This window comes from Phoca vitulina, unplaced genomic scaffold (assembly GCF_004348235.1).
Source record: "Phoca vitulina isolate PV1807 unplaced genomic scaffold, GSC_HSeal_1.0 scaffold21, whole genome shotgun sequence".
Taxonomy (NCBI): Eukaryota; Metazoa; Chordata; class Mammalia; order Carnivora; family Phocidae; genus Phoca; species Phoca vitulina.
Genome location: NW_022589724.1, coordinates 1,821,454 through 1,841,226, shown reverse-complemented (window position 1 = coordinate 1,841,226; position 19,773 = coordinate 1,821,454). Strand labels below are relative to the sequence as shown.

Genomic DNA, 19,773 nt, shown 5'->3' with positions numbered 1-19,773 from the left:
GCCCTCTGGGTAGACCCTACAACCACCTGTAAGTTAAGTGGGGGGAGGATTCGTACATTTCAGGTGGGAAACTGAGGTAAGCTTCCTGCCCAGGTGCCCCAGGCAGCAAGTGGGGATTGAGGCCCTGTCTGTCTCCCAGATGACTGCCATTTTGGGGTCTAATTTGCAAGGGCCCATACAGGGGATAGAACCCCTTAATTCTTAGGGAACATCAAGTCACATTAGCAAGGAGGCCGCCACCCCCAGGCCAGGGACTACAGCTGCAGCATCAAAGGGTGACGTGGCCCCGCAGAGAAGAGCAGGGACTCTGGAGCCCACTGCCTGGGTTCCAGTCTTGGTTTTTTCCCTGACCGGTTACGTGACCTTGGGGACTGACTCTCTGTGCCTCAGTTTCCCCGCCCCCAAATGGGGGATAGTAGTAATCTCACTTTTGTCGTAAGGTTTAAACAACTCAGTCTGTGTCGAATACTCAGAAGGTGCTTCGCACGTGGTGTTAGCTTCTGTGTCCTCCCCGTTGTCACCTGACAGCGAGGCTCCGGGACAGACCTGGGGTGTGTAGGGCTGGCCTCCACCCGCTGTGCTTGCTGCCTCCGAGCCACGTCTGACCTTCGCGGGATGGATGCCGCAACATACCAGCCATGTAACAGGATGCCCCGTTGGTTCTTCGCCTGGAGCTGAGGCCCAAGCTGGGATGACAGGAATGTTAGGGTTTCAGCTCTAGCAGCCAAGGGTTGTGCAGCTTTGAGATGCCCTTGTTCTGAGCCCTTCTCCGCTCAGGTTCTCTGTGGCCCTTCTCCCCTTTATTGCTTTTGCTCGTTGACTTGCTCACTCTGTCTTTCCAGAGTCTACATCTCCCTGGTCCTCTGGGGGGAGCCATGCTGAGTTCCGCCATATATGCCCATTTTCCGTGCAGTTTCCGATCTTGTTGGAATGCAGCAGCACTGGGATCAACCTTCTAAGAGCAGCCTTGGATTTGCAGCAGCCGGCCACCCAGATTACAGTCTCAGAGACGCCCCTTCCTTATTCAGTGGTCGGGGTCCTTCCACAGTGCACCTGTCCTGGGATTCCCAGGCCTAGCACTGAGGAGAGTTAGTCCTTAATAATACTTTCAATTAAACTTTCGTCATAAATTCAGGAATTGGAAGTAGCAAATCATAATTACTTCACTGCTAATAAGCACTAATAGCTCATAATCAGGCTATTTCTGGTGTGGATGGGGAAAAAAAAAAGGTGTGGCACCAAAAGCAGATGGTAGCGAATCCCCCTTCTCTCTTTCCAGGTGGACATGGAAGCGTTCCTCACGCTCACCGACGGCGACTTGAAGGAGCTGGGTATTAAGACAGATGGATCCAGGCAGCAGATTTTGGCAGCGATTTCTGAACTGAATGCAGGCAAGGTATTGTTCTCAATCTTTTTTTCCTGTTTCAAACAGCAGAGAGCTTCACTAGGATCCTGAGCCCTCCGTGTTCCTGAGGACATCTGTGGTCTGATTCCATCTCCTCTGGCACATCTGGCAGAGGACGGCCCCGTGTGCACACTTCTCACCACCGAGCGCTCCCTACCTCCCTGTTCCTTTTCCAGATTTCTCTTCCCATAGATTCAGCAAAAATGCTCCCTGTGGTAATTTCAACCCATGGGGCTGGGTATTGCCCTCCAGCTTACAGTGGAAGCAGAGCCCTCATAAGAGGGGCTCTGGAGTCAGGCCCACCTAGGGGTGAGCCCACTCTGCCCCTTACTCACTGTGTCCCCTAGAAGTCATCACCTCCCTGAGCCGTGCTTTCCTCATCCGCTGGGGGCGGTGGGTCGTTGCCAGGACCAAAAAGCTTAGCAGCGCCCCTGGCACACACAGACCCGTCAGTGGCTGTTGTTATTGTTGGCATCCTACATTTGTGTCTAATGTTAAATTTCTGTTTCATCAGCTTTAAACTAAAGATTAACAATGCACCCCCATCAAAGGCACACATGCGAAAAACAATAAAAAAAAATGCATGAGAAGCAAATCACCACTCACTTTGCAAACCTTAGTAGCACAGTAGCTGTTGGGCTATTCAGGCTCCTTTGCCTCATGGATTTTTCCCTAACGTGGGATGGACGTTTCTGTCTCACTCCAACAGTGTACGGGACTTGCTTACCTGTTGCTGTTCCACGCGCTGCCTGACAGCCCCTGTCCTGTTAGACAATCATGCCATGTCTGGGGTTTTGCCATTACAAATAGCACCATAATGGATATCTCTGCTTTGTTCCTTTTTCTTCTGTTGTTTTGTTCCTCGGGCTGTGTTCCATGATGCGAGGTTATGTCAGAGAGCGTGACCGGTCTTACGGTTCTTTCTGTGTATTGCCGGGTGCGCACAGAAATATTGAACAGACTTAGAGTGCCAACAGCAAATAAATATTCATGTAGCACTTTATCATTCACAAGACACTTCCCATACATTTCCCCAGTTAATCCGAGGAGGCCGGATCCTCACACCTCCCTTGTCCAGCTGCCCAGGTGGAGAGCTGGGCCAGCAAGTGAGGCGGGACCTCAGCCGGCTCTTCATCGTATGTTCCCACAGCGCCGTGCTGTGTGCAGGTGGCTCGTCCAGCCCCGCTGGGGTTGGTGGGGGGGGGTCTCTTGCTGTCATCATTATTATTATTTTACCTGTTTGTAGGGTGCAAGGTGGTCCTTCTGAGTGATTTAGTTGGCAGTGCTTCCTGTGCCTGTGTTTTATCTTGAGTTTTTACTGTCTGTTCTTTTTCTTCTGTAAGTGACCCGTTGCTAAACACTGCTCACCTGTTCCCTCACCTGTTCCGTGGGCCCGGGCTACCTCACTTTACAGACGGGGAAGCTGAGGCTCAGAGATGGATAGTGAGCCCTGACTCCCAGACCAGCACTGTTTCGGCTCTGCTTGAGATGTGAGGGGCAGGGGAGGGGGGTGAGGCAGGCATGGGGGTTGCTGGAAGTTGCTGGAAGTGGGCCAGTCTTGGCTGGTAGTAAGGGCTTACCCAGGGAAGTGAAGCCCCTGGGGCATCGATCAACCAGAGCAAGCACTGAAGTCTAGAGCATTGATTTGGTCATGAAAAATAGCCCTTGGATTCTCTGCCGTGTCCCAAGCACTATGTGGGCGCTGAGCTCTGAGGCTACTTTGTACCCAGCACTGCTCTCAGCATGTCACATCTAGTCATTCCTTTAACTTCACAAAAGCCGCTGAGGCCAGGTCCTCCAGTCTATAGGTGGAGGAACTGAGGCACAGGGAGGGTAAGGAGCTTGACTGAGGTCATGCTGTTGGTAAGTGGCAGAGCCAGAGTTGGAGTGCTGACCACTATGCTGCCCTGCTTCAGCGTGAGCCACAAGTGCGTGTAAAGCAGAGCTCCTGACCTCAAGTGGGGGCTGGAAAGGCAAGGTCCTGGAAGACATCCCCAAGGAAGTGGCAGGAGAGCTGGGATCTGAAGAAAGATGGGAACCTTCGGATAGAGGGGTAGAAGAGTGCAGACCAGGCAGAGGGAAGCACATGTGCAAAGGCCCTGTGGTAAGAGGAGGTACAGTGCATTTCAAGAACTCAGGAAGTGCTAGACCTGGGAGCAAAGAGGTGTGGTGTGAGGGGAGGCCAGAGGGGACAGATGAGCCCCCAGGTGGTTGAGGGGACCCAGTCAAGTAAGGGCAAGGGCTCTTGGGAGAGGGGAGGTGAGCGATGGTAGGGGGATTTGACTCAAGGTTTGCAGGACCCTTCCTGCTCCTGGCCTCCAGAGGCCAGATGTGTGAGCCAAGGAGAGAATAGAGGTGGGGGAAGCCAAGCCAGCTGAAGAAGGACAGGAAAGATTCTAGATGTAGGGCCAGGGAGGACCATGGAAGTTGTGGGAGGACAGGCCAGGAGCTGGGTGCCACTAAAAGCCTGGCCCAGGGCTTGGTAGATGGTAGCTGCTAATGCTTCCTGACCCTCCCCTCTGCCCTCAGTGACCATGGCCCTTGTGGCCCAGGATCACAGAAAGAAGGCAGACTGGACTGGCTTGCTAATCTTAGGAAACTTAACTGTCATGATCAGAGTGGATGATGTGACATCTCAAGCCCACTCCAAAGGAAAACATTTTTCTTAATGTTTGCAGAAACCGGGACCTTTTTTCATTTTCTCTCAAATTCATTGCCCCCGTACTCTATTCCTGTAACAGTCTGCATGCTGTGCCAAACAAGGCCCAGTCTAGAGAAGCAGAAGCGTTGACAGCTGTTGGTGGTTCTTAGTTCAGGCTGCATCACGAAGGACCATCTACCGGGTGGCTCGTGGACAAGAGGAATTTTTTCTCACAGCATGGAAGCTGCGAGTCCCAGATCAGGCTTCCGGCATGGTTGAGATCTGTGAGGGTCCTCCTCCAAGGTGCAGACTGCCACCTTCTCATTATGTCCTCACTTGGCGGAGAGCAGGGAAGCCAGGTCTTTCCTGTCTTCTTATAGGGGCACTGCTGCCATCATGGGAGTCCCACCCTCGTCACCTCACCCAAGCCCCGTCACCTCCCAAAGGCCCCACCATCTCACACCATCCCACTGGGGGTGGGGTTTCAACATATGAATTTGGGTGGTGGAGACACAGTCCTTCTGTAACAGTGGTCTTCCTTGGGGGCACCAGCTGACCAGCTCCCAACCAGGAGACCTGGGTGCTTCCAACCTGCCAGACCGAAGGGACTGCTCTGTCCCACCCATGTCCCTCCCACAGGCAGCATCCACCCTCAAAGTCAGGCAGTTCCACATGGAAATAGGAGCAGAGGGAAGGTCCAGTGGAAGTGAGGACCATGCATCACAGCGTGTCCTAGAGCAAAAGCATGATTGGGAGAAGCTAAATATTACAAAAACAGGTTAATAATCTGCTCCACGACTCTGGAGTTGCCATTGCAGCTAGGTGCTGCTGCTTAGAGCGAAGAAGTTCTCAGGCCGCACGTGGCTGCCAGGAGCCCTTTGGATGGCCTTTGGATGCCCTGGGCCTCAGCTCTTCTGGGCTGGACCCCTCTCACCCTGACTTCAGGGTGTTCTGCCTCCTCCTTGATTGCTACAGGGCACCCACTCCCCCGTGAGCATTCATACTTTTTCTTTTGCAACCCAGCCTCAGCCAAGAGAGTACCCATTGGTGGCTCAAATGCTCTGGATACATTCAAGAACCCAGACCAGGACCCATGAGAGAGGGGAGGCCCAGCTTCCCTTGTCCACCAGTGTCTTCATGGCTGTGGTCCACAGCATGCTGGGGGTTGTGGACCCAATTTAGTGGTTCACTAAAGCAGCATTTTAAAAAACAGAATAGTTGGGGCACCTGGGTGGCTCAGTCGGTTAAGCATCTGCCTCCGGCTCAGGTCATGATCCCAGGGTCCTGGGATCGAGCCCCACATCAGGTTCCCTGCTCTGCGGGGGGCCTGCTTCTCCTTCTCCCCCACTTGTGCTCTCTAGCTCTCTCTCTCTCTCTGTGTCTCAAATAAATAAATAAAAATCTTTAAAAAAGAAAAAAACAGAATAGCATAGAAAATGTCAACATTCTTTGCAGGTAGGAGGGTAAATTTGTTTCAGCTGTATAAATTTACACGTAACAAGGTTGTGATCTATAGTGTATTTCTTGCACAATCAAAAATAGTTTGAACATTTTAGCCTAAAAGGTTTTATGTTTGTTTTGTTTTGTTGATGAATAATAATCAGAAACCTGGCTCTGCCATACAAATACCAGCAAAGCAGTATAGATCCTCAGCCTTACAAGCCAGGGGCCTCTGGCTGAGCCTCCCCCTTCCAGGATTCAAGCTGTGGTGTGTACTCGAGTTCGCTTATTAGTTGATTAGTTTCAAACAGTTTATATGTTGGAGAAGGTCAACCAGAAATTTCACCTTCAGTTGGTTCCTAAGCCATTGCTTCTGTAATATTGCCATTTTTGTGTATGATTATCAAAGCAGCGCACATTCATTTTACTAAAATTGCACAGCCGGAAAGGTGAAAAGAGTTTTTAAGGGAATCACGATCCAACCACCCAGAGGCCAGTGCTGTTCACATTTGGGAAGATCACTGCAGTGTTTTGTGCCAAATGTTTTTCTCTGCTGAGATAAATTTGGATCTATAATTTTACATCCTACTTTCTTCATTTAACATTAAATATATGCAGTTACCCATGTCATTAAAAACTCTTTTTAATATAATACATTTGCATGGATGTACTAAAATTACCTTATTTTAAATCCCTACTTGTTGGATATGTGGATATCCAAACTTTCTATTAATAGCACTGCAGTGGGCAACTTTGTGTATAAGGCTTTCTAATTATCTCCTCAGAATAGATGTCTAAAAGTGGAATCGTGGAGTCAAAGAGTCTAAATCAAGGTATATGGCACTTCTTCCTGAATTACTTTCCAGAAAATGCCAGTGAACATCCCCACCAGCTGTGGGCATGTGGCTCCAGTATCCGCAAATCCCCTCCAGGACTGAGTACTCTCAGTTTGCTTTTAGATTTTTATGAATTTGGGAGGCCAAAAAGTGTGCCTCATTTTAATTTGTATTTCTTTAACTACTGGATAGACTGAACACTTTTTTCTATGTTTCATGGCCGTTCGCTTTTTCCCTTTTAAGAATCCTCAGGCAGGTCCTTTGAAACTCAGGGGTTCCTAAGGGGCATTTATTGTCGTCCTCTTCAGTCAGCTGTGGACACGGGGAACAATTACAGTTTTCATCGTCTGCCGCTCTTTCCTAAGTAGGAGGCGGAGTGCTGGAACCCTGGCTTGCCCTGACCTCGTCTCTGAGGCAGTTCAGGTTAAGGTAGCATTTAATAGCGACATGGCCATCATCCCTCCTGGTTAGTTTTTTAGCCCTCTGCAGTTTGCACAGTGTCACCCCATTCATTATATCGGGTCGAGCCTCCTCACAGTCCCAGCATGTCCTCCTATCCACCCAGCAGCAAATAGGGTCCTGCCCGGGACACCACCGCCAGGGAGCGGTAGAGTTAGGGTCTCACCATCTTCTGACCCCACATCCCTGCCTTGCCCTCTGCCCTGCAGCCTTTAGGTTTGTGTTGCTGGACTCCGGGGGGGGGGGGGGGGGGGGGGGGGGGAGGGCATTTTTCTAGCTTATTTAACTTACTTGGAAGGCTTGGCATACCGGGCAGTCCTACCGTCCGCTCAGGTGTCTAGGGGGCCTTGATGGCAGTAGAGGTCCCTGCTCAGGGCTCATGGAGGGGCCCCCTGGGGTCTGGAGAGTCCACAAAACGAAAGAAGAGAAAATTTGAAGTCTGAACTCACTCAAGTGGACTTTTTTTCTCTTTTTACTCTTAGCAGAGAACAGTCTGCCAGAGATTATTCATTTTTAATCTGCTTTACATGTTGACCACGTTTGTTGGTTTTAAAAAATATGTGTTTAGCCCACACTGCTGTCCTCTGAGGACAGGACCTGTCAGCCTCCTGCTGCCCACACAGGGTCTGATGTCACCAGCAACCGTTTGAGTACTATTATTATCCCCATTTTATAAATAAGAGAACTAAGGCCCAGAGAGATTAAGTGTCTTGCTCGGGGCCACCCAGCTAGTAAATGGCAAGAATGGGATTCGAACTCAGGCTGTTTGCTTCCAGTCTCTGCTCTTAAGCTCTGTGTATCACTGCCTCTCGGCCAGGTATTCAGTGAAGAACATCAGTGAAGATGTTCTCTGGGCGGAAAGAAACATCCACATCCTCCCTCTTTTCCCATCTCAAACCATGTGTGTTAAGGGGTAGGGATGTGGGGGGAGTGCTGCAGGGGTAGAGTGAGACGTGCATGAATCACTGCCAAGAGCAATCTGACATCTTTTGGGCAAGGGGGAGTTAGACAGTTCAAACTCTCCCTGTGTAGCAGAAAGAATTCAGCTCCCACTCAATTCCCTGGAAATCTGAGAGCTAGAAAGACACAAACAGTGAATGGGGAGAAAACCTCCCTCGCAGGCCATGTGACCTGGGCCAAGTCAGTCCTGCTGCCTGGGCTCTGTGTCCTGTCCTTGTCTGGGGGATTGGATCCCTGCATCGCCCTTTTCACCCTTGACATGCTGTGATTATGGGTGCTAGGGGACATTCTGAGTCAGCATGTTTTTATTAAACTCAGTACTCTTTTAATTAGATAATTTATTTTCTCCAAGACACCCATGGGTTTCTCAAGTATGAGTTGAACATTATCAACACTATGTCAATTGAAGTAATAGTCAAAAGATTTAATGAGACTTTGTGTCTGTTTTCAATTTCCTCCACAGGGACGCGAGAGACAAATTTTACAGGAAACCATTCACAACTTCCACTCTTCCTTTGAGAGCAGCGCCAGCAACACCAGGGCCCCTGGAAACAATCCCTGTACATGATCCTCCCTCCTGTGGTCACCAGCGTGAACTTTCTGAATCCCAGTGCTGCCCTCACATAGCCACTGCTCCAGCCAGCATCAGCTCTTCCCCATTCCCTCAAACACGCCTCGCTTGGTCACACTGCTGTGCCTTTGTCACGTTCCCTCTGCCCCGAACGCCTGTCTCCCCTTCTCTTCCCTGCTGTCCTAGTTGGTGATGCTGTTGCCGTAAGGAACTCAAACACAGTAGACTTCTCCTCACATGAAGTCCCGTATGGCTGCTTCTGCTTGGTAGGTGGCTTCCCACTGTGATTTGGGGACCCAGTTCTTTTCACCTTGTGGCCCTGTCATCCCCAGGGGCCTCAGCATCTTTGCCTCTGGTTGGCAGAAAGGGGAAAGGGACGGTGGAGAAGGCACAGCCATTCTTAACCACCTTTCTCCTGACTGCTCCTGCTCTAGCCACTCCTGCTCACGTCACATGGCCCCACCTGGCTGCAAAGGAGGCTGGGAAATGTAGTCTTTGTTCAGGCGGTGGCTGCCCAGCAGCAAGTCTACACTTAGCCAGGGCAGCACATGTTTTAGAGGAAGCTTAGCCTTCCCTGACACATGTTCCTGTAAAACTTCTAACTTGTTCTTTGTGATCCAAGTCACCGATCCAGTGAAGCCTTTCCTGACTCCCTTACACAGAACTAACTATTCAGCCCCGAGGGTCCCTTACTGCTTGTTTATAACTCTGTTCTAACACTTGGCTGAACCGACAGCATACAACATATAACATACAACAGGTGTTCAGGACGTGTATGTTGAACGCGTTTTTCTTTATTGCAACGGCAGCCTTTTCCGTAGGAAAAAAAAAGAGTAGGCCTGCTGTGTGATCTTGGATCCCTTCTCCTTTCTGGCCGTCAGTGTCCTCACCTGTAAGATCCGGGGTCAGGCAGGATGATGCTCTGATAGTCTACGCTGCTCACCCCATGTCACTGTAGGCCTTCCTGCACTTCAAGGGAGAGCCAAAGACCCTAATATATTACATTGTGGAAGGACTTTGGTGCTTAGATTTTCTAGACAAAGAAGCCAAGTGTTTGGAATTTCTTGTATGCCCTGTTAATGCTATGTTCCTCAGAAGGGAATCGGTTCTTACCGTTTTCTGCCATGTCCTATTATATTAGCAGAGCTCCAACTTCTAAAATCCAGTAGCTTTTGGAAGTGTTTTCAAGTAAGTAATTTGTTTGACCAACGCTTGCTGCATTTCTGCAATGTGCCGGGGATACAGAGACAAGCTAGAGCCAGTCCCACCCTTGGGGACCTTGATAGGCAGGAGAAGACATGAATGGTCAGTCCCAACCTCGAGAAGCAGCATGGCAGAGTGGTTTGTGCTCTGGACTCTGGCTCAAAGTTCACCTCCAGCCCCGGGGCTGGCCAGCTGCATGGCCTGGGACAGGTCACTTGGCCTCCTGCTCAGAGCCGAGAGCCACTGTGCAGAAAGCTTTTGGTCTGCACACAGTGCCCAGTAGACAGCAGCCTTCACAGAGTTCTCGTCTTTGCCATGAGCTCCACCAGGCTGCGTGCTGATCTCCCTGGGAGGCGTGGCCTCTCGTGTCCCTCCCCAGCCACGAAAGCCTGCTCCCCCTCCCCTGGCTTCTTGCCTGTTGTGCCAGCCCCTCCATCCTCTCATCCTCCCACCAGCAGCAGCCGACTTGCAGCATGACTGGAGAGAGGTTTCACTTTAGCCATCACCGACAGGCATCTTTATAAATATCCCTCAAAGTCAGCCCTTTAAGGACACGTGGTCATTGAGCACCTACTGCGTGCAGCAGCTTGACCTGTGTCATCCATCCTCCCTGTCACCCTGGAGAACCCTGCACATCTGGGAGACAGACACGGAGTGAAGCTGCATGCCAGTTACCCAGACCAGGGTGGGGGGTGGTGGTGGTGGGCAGAGCTGGCCTAGAACTGGATCAGGCGGGCTTCCAGGCCCATGCCTTTTCCACTGATCCAGGTAGGCTCCTGGAGCTGGAAGCACCGGGTATTCTCACTGTTGTAATGGACTGGTGTCTTCAGGGGTTAGTTCTCAATAGGCTGAGGGTTGTTTGCCCCTGAAATACATTGGCCCCTGAGTTACGTGCTTTGAGGTTTTGTGTGTGCTTCTTGCTGCTGTCCTGTTTTTTTCATAAGCCCTCTATTTGTGCAGCGTCCTGTCAGGTATGTTTGATTGAACGTCCGCCACATACAAGAGCTGTGCTGGAGGGGGCACCTTTCCGCAGTGCAAGCTCCCGTGATCTCATCTGATGACCCCACACAGAGCAGGGCTGATTCCCATTTTGCAGATGGGAAGGCTGAAGCTCAGGAGAGATGCCTCTCTTGTCTTTTCCACTGGACTCAAGTGGTTCTAAGGCTTTTTCTCCCAGGCAGTTTGTGTGCTGCTGGATAAGAGATTCCTGGCACCCTTTCTGGGCCATGATCTCCCCCTTCCTGGTGACACCCCCGCCCTGCACATGTATCCCCTGCCTGCCTGTAAGGGGCTGTTCTCCGCCACAGTGTTTCCCTTGCTCAGTGTCCTGAACCAGCATTCCCCAAAGTGTGTGCCTTGGAACACTACTTCCATGGGATGCTAATGGGTTTTTCATAAGGAAAAATCAAGGGAGTGTATATGTGAAAGTGGGGTGAGGCTTTGTGATCAAATAGGTTTGGCAGGCACTGGGTTAAAGCCCAGTTAATATGGTTGTCTTGCTGCAGGACATCTCAGGACCTTCAGCGTGCCCGCGCGTGTTGGGCCTCCTGGAGGGGGCCGTGTAGCAGGCCCCATATGTTTGCCCCCAGAGTGCTTCTTCACGGTGCTCTTGCAAGACAGGTTCCTGGGACACTGTCAGGGAAACCTGCGTTGACTGGGACAGTGGCAGCCACGAGGACTCACAGCCACTGGGAGTAGGGTGAGGGGGCACTCAGGGGCTTCAGCTGGCTCAGGGGTCCTTGGTCCTCCTCTGTCCCTAGCATCTCTTGGCAGAGGTGCCCTGCTTGGCAGTAGGATATCAGGGTAGGGGAGTCCCCTGACTTTTGGGTGATTGGGACCCGGCTCAGAGGACTCTCCATCTTCTGCAGGGGGTCTCCTGCAGGGGAGAGGGCACTGTTTCCCAGCCTTAGTGCCGGATTCCACGCCCCCCCCCCCCGCCCCGCGTGTGCTTCGTGTTCGTGCCACGCCCCCCACGGGCCGGGGGTGCTCCCACCTTCCTTCGGTGCCACACCGTCACATGGAAGCCAGCTAGTTTTGCAAGGAGAATGCTTACTCTTTCATCCTTGCATTCACCAGACAGACATGCACTGAGCATCCAGCCTGTGCATGCCCCTGCTTGTGTTTTGGATCCAGAGATGAAAATATACCCATCTCTGCCCTCAAGGAGCCCACAGTGTCTTAAAGAGACAAGCATGTAAATAAAGCATTGCGGTGCCGTGTGAGGAGGCTTGTAATGAAGGTGTGTGCTGGGTCCCTGGCTCCGAGCATGTCATCTGTGACGGCTAAGGTTTGGCCCTGTAGGAGAGGGCTGGCAGATAAGCCAACGGGCCCCCAGAACGGGACAGCCTGTGTGAAGTTAGTCCGCATATAACATTTGTGGACTACATATGGCTGGGGTTAAGTTAGATACCTGTTTTTCTGATTTGGGTTGGGTTTTTGTTGTTTTTTTGATTTGGGTTCTTTTCTTTAAAATGCATAGAAGCAGTCTGTCTCCCGGGAAAGCGCACTGAATCTAGAGTCAACCCTAGCACTGGGTTTTGGCTCAGCCACTTACTGGGTAACAGCAGGCTTATTTCTTCTTGAATCTCAGTTTTCCCTTTTGGTTAGAAGGGGCCAGTGCTCCCCACGGTGCTGAAGATCAGATGCAAGTGAGAAAGCCCTTTCCACACCATGTGGAGCCGTGCAGACTTGAGAAATCTCCACTATGGTTGCATATTTGAAATCAATCTCAATCTTCTTTCCTATCTCCCCATCCTCCCCCCCGCCCCCACCTCCCACTTGCCCAGACATAGCCATAGCTGGGGTGGGGAGCAGGGGGTAAGGCCAGAAGAAGGGGCCTCCTGCCAGAGGGAGCAGCAGCTTCGATGGCTCTGCTGGCATCGGAGCCCAAGGATGCAAGGATTGACTGAGGGTCCCCACGCTCCAGCGGTCCTGACTCTGGGTGTTTGTGTCTTTGGGATTCCCAGCAAGGTGGACAGAAAGAAGCAGGAAGGCTTTCCAGCCAAACTGCAGGAGCTGATCCAGCAAACAAAGAGGAGGCAGGAAACCCTTCCAGTTTTCTCCTACCTTGGAGCTGCCCAAGGACATAGCCATGCGGGCCAGGATCGGACTAGGCAGCTGTGGGCACCTACGCTGACCCGTCCACCAAGAACACCTCCCAAAGCTCGGGACCCTTCTTGGGAAGATTTTGCAGCACAGCCTGAAGGGGTTGTGAAGCATCATCCGTGCCCATCTGCCCTTGTCTATTTCAAGCAAGCTAATCATGTCTTTTTAACTAATAGATCCTGTTCAACATGTAAGGACACCTGATGTTTTTCCCTGATAAAGTCAATACCAAATTCTGTAGGACAGGCTGGAGAATGAATCTCCTCCCCAGGAGGTGGGAGGTGAATCACCTCCTCTGGGTGGGTTCCCCTTAAATATTTCTGGAGGGCTTGCCAGATTCCCCGCTGGCCTCAGGGGGCCCCTGTTCCTCTGTAACATGCTGTCTAAGAGGGGATTAGACCCTGCCTGAAATTTCAGCCCATCGTCTAAGAAGCCAGTCTCTATAGACAGTGATTCACCAAAGCTTAGGGTGACAGAAGAGGAATCAAACAGAATCACTGGTAGTGGGATAGAGCAGAAAGCCCAGTTCATCTGTCTCCAGTTCCTTCTAAGGCAGAGACCACCCAGGACTCCCTCCTCAGGGCCCTGCCCAGTGGCGTGAGCCAACCCCACCAGGTTCCCAGTTCCTGTCGGAGCCAGCTCCCTAGGGCTAAGGGACAAAGGGCATGGCCGTCTCTTCAGGGAGACCCTGTCTCCACCCTCCAGGTGGCTGGGGTGGAGTTTAGCCTTACCTTAAGTCCTCAGCAACGCCACGGTAGGCTTTGATAAGAGACCAGGCTGCCATTTTGTTTCAGCCCTCCAGAGTGGGTTCCCATGTTCTTCACCCATCAAATTTGCTTTTATTATTATTTTAGTGTTATTTCCATGCAGGGACTTGATTCTTTAAAGGACTTTTGTTTGCCAAATGTATATTAAATACCAGTGAATTTGTCTTCCCACTTTGATTTTGCTCATCGAAGGCATAAATGCTGCTCAGATTTCTTCCAGTGATAACCATTACAGAGCAGGTGCCCGCGGCGTGCTGGCGTGGCTGTAAGCTGCCTTGCCTCCTTCACGTGTGCCCCCTCAGGCAGCTTTCTAATTCCCTTCCTACCAGTTCAGTGACTGTGGCACACAGATTTTGTTTTTTTCATCCTAAGTGTCCTCTTTCACCCCCATCCCCTATTTCATCCACCCCCCCCCCCCCGCCCCTCCAGTAACCACCAGTTCTCTATAGTTCGAGTCTGTTTCCTGGTCTCTTTCTCTTTTTCTTTGTTCCTTTGTTTTGTGGCACACAGATATTAACCTCACCGAGGTCCCCCAGTTAACAAGGGACAGTGGGTTTGAATGCAGGTCTCACCTCTCACTCTTAGGAGGAGCCACATTTTCTCCAGGACGTCTGGCTGCCTTCCGACACAGAAACATTAAATTGGTATAAGCCCAGCCAACAACAAAAATAAAACCTGTTAGTCTGTATGGCTTGTTCACAATTTTTTTTTTTTTTTTTGGCAGGCTAGTTGGGGGGATGTGTGTGCTCATGAAACACTATAAATAGCTGGGAGATTCTCTTTGTTCTAAGAATTCTTACAAGTCAGGGGACGGCCTCATCTCCACCTGTTCTGCTATCAGTGCCTCGTGGGGGCGCGCTTGGAGCTGCAGATCATACACACAGGAAGCGGAAGGTGGCGTGGGTTCCAGTCCTGAAGCAGCTGGAAGGAGGCCAAGGTCTGTGGGGCCCCAGAGGGTGGAGCAAAGATGCCGGGGAGACCACGGGAGTAGAGCCAGCTTTCCGTGAGGAAGAACGTTCCAGGAAGCAGAGCTACCTGGGAGGGGGCGCATTCCCCAGAAGGGCCCCCAGAGGCTGGGCGAGCCCGTAGCAGGGCAGCTGCAGAGGGGGATTCACACTTTGAGGATCTTACCCAGCAGTTGGTTCCCCAATGACCCAAAGGTGGAGATGACGTGAGAAAAACAAGAAGGCAATGAGTTTACCTGGCGATATATGCATTTTGTAGGATCGGCCTTGATGTCCCTCCTACTCAGCGAGAGGGGGTGGTGGTGATGGTAGTTTTAGTTTTACTGATGTGTCAATCTAAAAGTCTGAGAAAAACTATGTTAGGTCACTTTTGAGGTCCCTTCCTGCCCTGTGATTCTATGAAAATCTATGAAAAGAGGGCGGAGTGGCTCATCAATAAGTTAAATATAGAATTACCATGTAACACAGCAATTCCACTCCTAAGTATATACCCCAAAGAATTGAAAGTAGGTATTCAAAAAACAAAAAACAAAACTTGTATGCAAATATTCAGAGCACCTTTCACAGTAGCCAAAAGGTGGAAACATCCAGACGGCCCTCAGCAGATACAGGGATAAACAAAATGTGCTATAGCCACTCAATGGAATATTATTCGGCCATAAAAAGGAACGGAATGCTGCCAAGTGCCGCCGCATAGACTAGCCTTGAGAACACTATGCTGAGTGAGAGAAGCCAGGCAACAGACTCCATATTATGTGATTCCATTCATGTGAAACGTCCAGAATAGGCAAAGAGCTAGAGAGAGCCAGAGTTTGGGGGGCTGAGGAAATGGGGAGTGACTGCTTACTGGGGAGGGGGTTTCTTTTTGGGGTGATGAGAAAGTTCTAGAACTAAATAATGATGTGGTTGTAAATCATGGATGTACTTAATGCCAAGAAATTGTGCACTTTAAAATGGTTAAAGGAGTAAGTTTTAGGTGATACACATTTTATCATGAGTTTTCAAAAAGAAGGAAGAAGAGGGGAGCTCATCAGCTGGCTGTCCCTCCCTCCTCCTCCTGTCAGTCTGCTCATCTGGACCTTTTCATCAAGGTGAAAGATCATAAGCCCCCTAGGGTCTTCCTCTCTTCTCTCTCCCACCCCACACTCATGTACACACACCTCTCTGTCCCCTTCGTCAGAGGGTCGTGAAGGATGGAGGGTCTCAAGCCAGCGTCTCTGGGGCCTGGCATAGAAAACCCTCATGTGTGAGCGGGGCTGTCCTTGTCCTGGCTCTGGGAAGGCAAGTCCCCTTGGAAGGTGGGAACTTTCTCTAGGTGCCAGGTAACCTCACTCGCCCCAGGCCACTTTCCCTTTCTCTGGCTCTCATTGCTTTTCCCCAAGGGCCTCGGAGCTCCTCCGCTTCACTTGTTCACAGCTCTTTCAGTTGAATAATTGTCTCCACTTCCATCACAATCAGAAACACTCCGTTTGAGTCACAGATGAGTGTTTTCAGAAGCCCTTCTGTGTTGGCATGGACACCCGTTGGATGAAGGACTTCTTCAGCTGTTGAGTCGATGCCTCCGAGGGGCCCAGCCCCATCAACTCCCACTGAGCCCACCGCGGCAGCCACCAGCCTGCACCCCTGCCTCCCTCTGCCCAGTCCCACTTGCCCCCATCCTGCCACGAGGGTCCCTCCCAAGACAGCTCCAAACCACATGCTACGGGCTAATGTCCACTTGGAGTCTGCTCCTGGGTCACCCAGCCTGTGAACAGGGTTTATAAATGGAGAGGCTGTGTGTGTGTATAGAGGGGAACCTCAGCCATAAAGAAGAATCTAGAACTGGAGGCCATATACCCATGTCGCTGCGGCTCCTGTAGGTTGGCTTCATCAGTGAGGTGACCTCAGGGCAAATTGATTTTACTAACTCCTCACCAGGGACTGTGGTCAAGAGTCTGTGTCAGGACCCTCCGAGAGAATGCGCACCAAGCCACCTGGAGCCCCAGGCTGGCCAAGAGGCCTGTGGGTGCTGGCAGCCTTCCTCAGGTAAGCAAAGCTCTGTTTCCTCGTTGTTGGAATGAGGGCTGACACACTCCTTCACCACGTCTCAGGCCCTGGTGATGCACCAAGGGAACAAAGCAAAGTCCCTGCCTTCGTGGAGCTTATGATCCCCGGGGGGTGGTGAAAATCCTGGCTCACAGGGCAGGGTGAGGATTAACTGAGAGAATCCAAGTCAAGAGCTCAGCACAGCGCCTGGCACAGGGCGAGTGCTCATGGGGCATCCGCCACTTTTAATCGTTCATTTCTCTCCCCGTTCCTTGGGGGTCAGGGCCAAAGGAGCTCTGCACCAGCCGCAGTACAGGGGACGTTGCGCTCTGCCACGTTAATGACCGCCGAGCTGCTAGCTATCAGAGAAGCCGGGTTATGGACCTGCAGCAAGGGCCTGGGATGCACCCAGCCGGACGAATTGCAAGAATGAATGGAAAATATTTGTTTATTGCAAAGCAATGAACTTAACACACATAGTTCAGTTTACAATCTGCAGTTGTTTAGGAAGAACACAGAACAAAGCATTGGGCCAAAAAGCCCAAGGTGCAGCCTGTGTTCTTTAGACCTGTGTAATAGCTCTATTTGATCCACATTCTGTCACCCACTTGTACGTGGATCACCCAGCCTTCCTGGGTCACGTCGACTTTTTTTATTTAAAAAGTTTATTTTTATTTTTAAAGAAATGCACAGGTCATTATCAATGAGAATATTTTGATGTGTAAGATGTAACACATTTACATTTTTCCACCCCCTCTTGAGAGCCCCGAGATCAGGTGTAGCTTTCACCAGAGCCCCATGGGGGTTCCAGGATACAGAGCCCAGGACTGGGGGCCCAGGGAGCCCTTCTCCTTGATGGATATCTCCCAACTGAGAAAACCCTCCAAATGGGCTCCTGCTGATACTCTCGGTGAGCTCTCCAAGCTTCCTGAGTTTTTGACAGCTTATAACTGGAGAACTATGGGCACGGCTCTCTGCGTGGTGGATTGGTAGTAACACTTGCATGTTACTGTCTTAGAAGCCACAGCCTTGCTACTCAAAGTGGTGTGAGAGAGGGTGCTCTCCTGTACCCTTCTGCGCATTAACCTCATCATGCGTAACATCCCTCTGAACACCGTGATGCCAGGGACAACAAGCAAAGTGACCCACCCAAGGTCACATGCTGGTTAGAGTAGAACTAAGTGGGCTTTCAGTGGGCTTCTTGGGCCCACTGAAATCCAGTAAGCACTCGTTCTTTGACACAAACGCTAATTTAATCCTCTCGCCATCCACAGGTACCATTATAATTACCCATCTCATAGATGAAGAAAACGAGGCACAGAGAAGTCAAGTAACTTGTTGAGGGATGCCACACCTTGAGCCCCGATATAGGTGTGGAATTGACCACTTAGAAGCCAGAGCAAGTAAATGGTCTGCAGGGCAGGGCATTCATATTTATCCTTCTGTAGCTGACCCCACATGAGGTTCAAAGTCATAAAACCTGGGTTTGAGTCCGGCTGACACTACTTCGGGCTGAGAGGGCAGATCAACTCATCTCTGAGGCCTTGGTTTTCCCGTCTGTGAAATGGAGAGAACAGCAAACTCTGTCTGGCGAGGCTGCGGTGGGGAGTAAGTGAGATAATAAATACTGGAGTGTGTTGTAAACTGTAAAGTGCTGTACACATGCTACTTAGTGGCTTTATTCTCCAGGGACCCTGGCACAATGGTGGAAGAGGAAGAAGCTTGGAGACCAGGGAAGTTGCAGTAGGTGGAACTTCAGGGTTGTCATGGGAACCAAAGCTCTGAGGCTGATCAAGGCAGGAAATACCATCTGGTTTTAAACACCAAAAAGCCTCGACTCACACTGGACTTATTTCTGTAAACAGCAGAATTAACATCATCCTGTAGCAGTAATGTCAGCCCAGAGCAATCTAGAGATTGTCTTCCTGCTGATTTCCCTGGTCAGATCCAGACAAAGCACCTGAGGTACTCCTTATCCATTAGCTGTCACTTTCAAAAAAAAAAAAAATGCGGACAAGTCACTTAGTAAATCTGAGCTTAAGTGGAAAGAAAACATGCTGGGAGACCCTTTCCCATCCCTCCTAGGCTTTGCAAGCCCGGAGGGAAGGCTGGAGGTGGTGTCCAGGGACAGAGACGGGAGGGCCCGGCACGCCAGGCAGAGCTGACACTGGAAGAGTGCTTAGAGAGCATCTCACCTTTCCTCCAAATTATGAGAGAGAAAACAGGCCCAGAATGGGATGGCGCCTGCCCAAGTTCACACAGCAAATTGGTGACAAAACTGGCATTTGGATCTAAGCCTCCCAACTCTCAAGTCCCCTTCTTTCCTCTCCGGGGATCTCTGCTCCTTTGGTATCTGCTCCAGCATTGTCACGTTGCTCTCCGGGAAACATGAGACTTGGGATTTCTCTGGTTCCCCACGGGCTCTGCAAGATGAAAAGCAGAACGTTTCTTGAGTCCTGCACCTCCCAGGGATTCGACTCAGGAAGCCATCATTTCTTTGTTGTTTTCTTAGGAGCAACAAGGTTTCTGCAAACCACATGAGCCCAAATGAATCAGGATGCAATTTTAAAAACAAGAGGGTGATGCCTTTGAGTTTTCAAACTCTAGAGGAAAATCCCGCTTTCACGGGGGATTTCAGCTCCAGATTCAGCAGAGGTTTTCCAGGGATGAACACTTTTCTCACGGGGGCCACTAGGAATCATTTGAGGTGAGAGCTCTGCTGGGAATGTAGGCCCCGGGTGGCTGCTGTGCAGACGGCGCTGGGGTCTTGCCCTCTCTGAGCCTGTTTTCCTAGGTGCACCGTGAGGCAGGTTCCACGTGACCGCCTCTGACGTTCCTCCCCGTTCTGACATTCCGTGACTTGCTAATCGTTTTTTAAGAAAGGAAAGAAGACCAATTGCTCCTAGAGTCACCCCGATACTTTGTTCCACAGCTGACATGTACCCGAGTGGAGAGACATCAGCACTGGCCCTTCAGCTCCTTGCTGGCTGGGTCCTGGGAATTTCCTATGAACGGGGCTTGGCTGGCAATACTCTCTCTCCAGCCTCAGGGAGAGCACGCATCTGAGGCCACTGTCCCGTCATGGCCCCCAGGACCCTTAGCCGAAGCTGGCACCCAGGGGTGGCACCCAGGGGTAGCAATGACAGCACGTGCCCATGGCTGTGTTTACCCCAAGTCACCCCAGCCCACCCTCAGACTCCCAAGTCCTGCCCTCAAGCTCCTCTATCCTGTGTCCACCCTCCAGGTTCCGGACAACATCATTTCCTGGCGGTGGAGTCGGGGCTGGGGGGTGGGGACATCTCCTGGCCCCACAGGCCTAAGGGGAAGCCTCACTCCTGGGGATGGCCCTGGTTATTTCTGGATCCCGTTGTATGAATGTGCCCTCCTCGGGGCTGT

At 51.1% G+C, this 19,773-nt stretch overlaps 1 protein-coding gene across 1 annotated transcript in view; it reads left to right on the top strand.

The window, feature by feature from the left end:
• ANKS6 (ankyrin repeat and sterile alpha motif domain containing 6) overlaps positions 1 to 13,725 on the top strand; it is a 48,455-nt gene extending 34,730 nt beyond the window's left edge. Inside the window, exons 14-15 of the mRNA XM_032418630.1 lie at positions 1,280 to 1,396; positions 8,205 to 13,725. Of these exons, the coding sequence (XP_032274521.1) occupies positions 1,280 to 1,396; positions 8,205 to 8,309 (222 nt within the window). The 3' untranslated portion in view covers positions 8,310 to 13,725. The remainder of the gene's footprint in view (positions 1 to 1,279; positions 1,397 to 8,204) is intronic.
• Positions 13,726 to 19,773: the final 6,048 nt, after the last annotated feature.